This window comes from Acanthisitta chloris, unplaced genomic scaffold (assembly GCF_000695815.1).
Source record: "Acanthisitta chloris isolate BGI_N310 unplaced genomic scaffold, ASM69581v1 scaffold2647, whole genome shotgun sequence".
In the NCBI taxonomy this organism is placed as follows: Eukaryota; Metazoa; Chordata; class Aves; order Passeriformes; family Acanthisittidae; genus Acanthisitta; species Acanthisitta chloris.
This window is the reverse complement of record NW_008683002.1, coordinates 7,284-12,345: the sequence shown is the minus strand read 5'-3', so window position 1 is coordinate 12,345 and position 5,062 is coordinate 7,284. Positions and strand designations below refer to the sequence as shown.

The 5,062-nt window shown below is 46.1% G+C and overlaps 1 protein-coding gene across 1 annotated transcript in view; it reads right to left on the bottom strand.

Moving 5' to 3' along the window:
* Positions 1-1,278: 1,278 nt before the first annotated feature.
* The window catches only part of LOC103806057, a 7,982-nt gene continuing 4,198 nt past the window's right edge, over positions 1,279-5,062 (bottom strand). The window contains exons 3-4 of the mRNA XM_009078728.1: positions 1,537-1,655; positions 1,279-1,423 (exon numbers count right to left, since the gene is read on the bottom strand). Of these exons, the coding sequence (XP_009076976.1) occupies positions 1,279-1,423; positions 1,537-1,655 (264 nt within the window). The remainder of the gene's footprint in view (positions 1,424-1,536; positions 1,656-5,062) is intronic.

Sequence of the window (5,062 nt, the reverse complement as noted above, 5' to 3'; positions counted from 1 at the left end):
TACATTTCAAATTGGAAGAGAGTCATTAGTGCTGCTCTACCCATGGCCCTGGCTCTCAGCTCCACCTGCCTGGCACAACAATGTCCTGGTGCCACTGAGGCTGATGAAAGGGGAGTTGTATTCCACCACCTCAGAGCAAGGGTTTGCTTATAATAATTGGGACAAACCCTTTGCACAAGGTGTTTCTTTGTGCCAAGGGTTACATCAGGTATCACTCACCTGCATTTTCCTGAGTTATATCCCAAATCCCTGATTTTTACCTTTATTTCCATCAGTCATTTAGGAAGGAAAAGTTCACAGTCTACTTTTTTGGAGACCTAGAATTAACACACATTGCTCTCATGTTTTCCATCCCAGGAAGAAGAAGAAGGATTTCATGTTCAAAATAAGCTTGGATGAAAATTCAGCCTGTCCTTGAATTCTGCAGATCATGGAATGGTTTGTGTGGGAAGATATCTTAGAGACCATCCTGTTCCACCCCCTGCCATGGGCAGGGACACCTCCCACCAGCTCAGGTTGCTCCAAACCCTATCCAACCTGGTCTGGAACCCTCCGAGGGATGGAGCTGCCACAGCTTCTCTGGGCAACCTGTGCCAGTGCCTCAGCACCTCACAGGGAGGAATTCATCCCTAATATCCAATCTAACCTTTCTGTCTGTGTGAAGCCATTCCCCCTTGTCCTGGCATTCTTGAAATTGTCTCTTGTTTCTTGTCAGCTCCTTCAGGTTCTGGAGGCCACAATTAGATCACCCCAAAGCTTCTCTTCCCCAGGCTGAATGCCTGCAGCAAGGGACTGTCCATCAGTAACTCTGTCAACCCTTTTCAGTGTCTAAAACTGAGGAACAGTAAGAAATCTTGCAAAAACTAAGCTGGCAAAAGCTTCTCAAAGAAACATCAGGAGCCTTTGATTGATATGCAGCATAACTTTAATGAGAGCAAAAAAGCAGAACAATAAAGTACAAACCTAAGTCTATATTTCTAGGATTCAACAAGGCAAGAGCTAATATGGCTTTTCATCCTAGGTCCCTTTTCTCAGTGCTGCTGTGAACTGAGGCAGCAAAGTCCCATTTACAGCAATAGGAGAAACTACATGTCATCAGCAATATGAAGTACCAAAGAACAAGACAAGCAAAGGCCTCGTGTGAGGAGATGCCAAGTTCCCACAGCTCCGTTCACTTCAGCTGGAGTTGTGGGTGGCTAACATCCCATCTGGAAACTGTGGCCATGAGCTCAGTCCTGTGTGGGGTCATGCTCCAGCATTCCTGGTGGCTCCTCAGGTCTAGCAGGGCTCTCCGAAGCCGCTGCGGTAGGAGCTGTAGCGCCGGTTGGGCCGACTGTACCCACTGCCCAGGCCTGGGTAGCCAAAGCTGCCAAACCCTGAGGAGTTGCCAGAGTTGATGGGCACCCCCTCAGAGCTGAGGGTGCTGCCCACGCAACAGCTGCAGAGGCTGAGGATCCCACAGCAGTGTTCTGGGGGAAGGAGCTGAGGATGGGGCCAGGCAGGGTCACCACCACGGGAGGAGGTTGGATCACGTACGTGGAGTCCTGGCACTGTCGGACACAGGGCTCGTTGCAGCTGTTGGCCAGAGGGGTTGGGCCACAGGAGGTGGGACAACACAGGTCGTAGGAAGACATATCTGTAGGACAGAGGGAAGTCTGAAACACAGGGAACAAAGGAAATGCAGTTTCAAAGCTGAAGTAAGTTCATAGAAGTCAGGCAGGAGGGGAAGGGATTTCCCATTCTTTGGTTGTGTCCCTTTGCACTGTCTTTCTGGAGAAGCTAGTCAGGACCCTTAGCTCTCTACTCCCTTAGTGGTCTCAAAGCCCTCTGAAATGGAGCACAAACTGCTTGTTTTGAGAGACAACAGTGCCAGCATCCCCCAAGTCCTGCCTCATTACTCTCTGCCTCACAAGTAAAGAAAACCTTTCTGTTTGGTAGTAACAAACCTTTCTAATTTGCCCTTCAAGGACAAAAAAAAACCCCAACTAGCAATATTTATAAAGAACTAAGAATAACCAACAACAAAAAGTCAAATAAAAGGAGTCATCAAAGTAGCAGTTTAGCATTTAAAAAGGCACTGGGGAGGTTCAGACTTACCTGTTCACCTGGGCGAGTAAGGCAAGAGAAGTGGATGGAAAAAGCTTGTGCTGTATAGGCTTTTATACCATGGTCCAGGCTGCCCTGCAGAGCAGAGCTATTTACTATGCATGGAATTCTCTAATGATCCATCGTTTTACATGCAAAATCCTGAAACTGATCAACTCTTGTTGTTGTTGGTTTGTTGGTTCAAGATCTCCCTTAGTATCGCTCTGTTTTTCTCCTCCTCTTATTACATTCGCATTCCAAAGCTTTCATCTCCATCAATGTGCAGCTGCTTAATTGCTTGGCAGACTGTGGTGACTCGTGTGAATTACAGCACTAATTACATTCCCTCCTAAGGCCAATGTACGTTTTAGGCTTCATTTCAGTCATTAAGGCACTGCTTCAGGGGAGAGTGTGTGATGTTTGTCCTTAGTCAAGACCTCACTCCTCTGGGTGAATAATCCCCAGCTCTGAGGTGGAGACCTGGGCTCAGGCCACAAGTGTCCCATTCCAAGGGCTCAGCTTTACCACAAGGCAAGATGCAGAACAGATAGTCCCAAACGCTGCACTGCCCACACAGCTCCACATTTCCATGAGTATTGCAAAGCTGAAAGGACATTAAGAGTGGTGAGAATTGCTGACCAGAGACAGGAAAACACGTTCTGGAACTGCTTGGGCCAAGCCACAGTTTTCCCAGTGTTTATGAACACAAACACACACAAACCTGAACTTCTTCACCCAGTCATACATTTTAATGTCATTTCCATGCCAAAGTCGCCATCATTCCCACCTGAAATCCCAGGAAGTCACCAGGATGTGCAGCAATTTTCACAACGAATTAAGGCTAACAATTGCTTTCAAATATTGGGGTTTAGAGGCTCTGTCTGAGCCAAACTACAGCGTCAGCAGAACTTACATCCAGCAGCTCTTTACTCCATTTATCCTGCCATGGTTTGTTTCACAGCCAGCAGTGCCCAGCCCTGGCTGTTCTCCAACCTGCTGGAAATACCTGCAAGGACAGAAAGTATGCAAAAAGCAGGATCAGGTGTCTCCTCTTGGCACCTCTGCAAGAGATGGGAATTAGCTCTAAGTGCAGAGTGTCTTTATACACAGGTTGGTCTTGGACTTCAGAAGAACAAAGGACTTCAAAGTTCACAACACCTTCTCACTAATGGCTCAAATATGCAAAGTTTTGTGCTGCCTAATGTGAGGAGATCTCAGCCCCAATGCTCAAGGGAGGGATGTCTGAACAACCACCTCATTTCAAAGTATGTGAGTCAAGATCACTCACAGGACTTCACAAACTGATTCTAGCTAAACACCTGCAGAAACTTAAATTATTTTATCAAATACTTTTTATAATTCATCTAAAAAAACTAAGCCAAATGTTTGTTTTCTATGAAATCCTTTAGGAAATTTTCTCTGCAAGGAAATTCTCCTCTCCTTTCCTGTACAAGGTTTGATATAAAAGGAGAGAGCTGTTTGCCTCCTTTTCCTCAAAATCTCTGCTATCCAACATTCTCCCCGTAGTCCTTTCAGATATCTTAAGGAAATGAATTCCTTCCACCAGGAGAAAGATATCAGTGACTGGAAGAATCAAATTCCCTTTCATCTGTAGAGCTGAGATCGCCAAGGAATGTTTCCTTTTCCTCATCCTTCCCTCTGGGCACGGAAAGAGTTTTTCTTAGAGGTTTGATAATCTTCAGAAAGATTCATTAACAGCCCGGAAATGTTCTCATTGATTTTCTGCCAATTTAGTAATTAGCACCCAGAGATCAGCTGAAAGCTTTGGAGCTTTGGATGCTGAACCAGGACACAACAGCTCTTGTTTAGGGATCAGGAATGGAGTTTCACACTCTGCACACTCAATTAAAACCTTTTGTGTAGCAAACCAGACCTTCCATGCCGAGCTGGGCAGGAACTGAATTGCCAAAGAGCTGACAAATTGCTGCATGGGTTGAAATTTGTGTCATTATTTGACTTCAGAGCCTTGAGCCGGATGGTTCAAGGCATTAAATGATCCTCAGGTCCTGGAGATGAAAGAAGCTTTAAGGAAGGTTTTTCATCTGGTGCCAGGCTGAGACTAGACTGGTACATAAACCATGAGCAAATGAACTGCTGGGGACAATTCAACCTGCTGCAAGTTAATTTATATAACTGAAGCTCTTTGAATGCCCCAAACTTTTTCAGCATGAGAATCTCTGCAGTTTTACCCCAAACTTGAGCAGTTTGGTGTCTTCAGTGGCTGTTGCAAATCTTAGGTCTCAGGTCCTTAATTTTAACAAAGACTATTTACTCGCAGGGATTTACTATTTACAAGAACAGGTAGTGCCAGGATGAGGGGGAAATGGCTTCACACTGACAGGGAGGGGGGAGAGATTGGATATTAGGAGGGAATTCCTCCCTATGAGATGATGAGGCACTGGCACATATTGCCCAGTGAAGCTGTGACTGCTCCATCCATCCCTGGGAGTGTTCCAGGCCAGGTGGGATGGGGCTTGAAGCAACCAAGAGGAAGGAAAAAAAGACCAGAAAACTGAAGCTAGGATAAAAGCATCACTTTATTAATGCCAACAAGTGCATTAAAATACTGCAAAGCAAGAGGTGTGGGGATGGGACGAATGGCACAGGCAGAGATGTACTCCACAGACAGAGCTCTTCTGTCAGTGCAGCATTGCACCTGCACAGCCAAGTCCCACCTACTCTCTAAATGACAAGTTTCACACCAGGTAGTACCAAATGCAAGAGGCACAGCAGAACTAAACACTTGATTAGAAATACAGAGTGAAACAAGAGTAGTGGCTTCATTTTAGGGAATGGCTAAGTCCCACAGCTCCAGTCGCTTCAGGTGGAGTTGTGGGTGGCTAATGTTGCTTTTGAAAACCATGGCCATGAGCTCAGTCCTGCATGGGGTCGTGCTTCAGTTGTTCCTGCTCATCTCCTCCTGCTGCTCCCTCAGGTCTAGCAGGGCCCGTAGCAG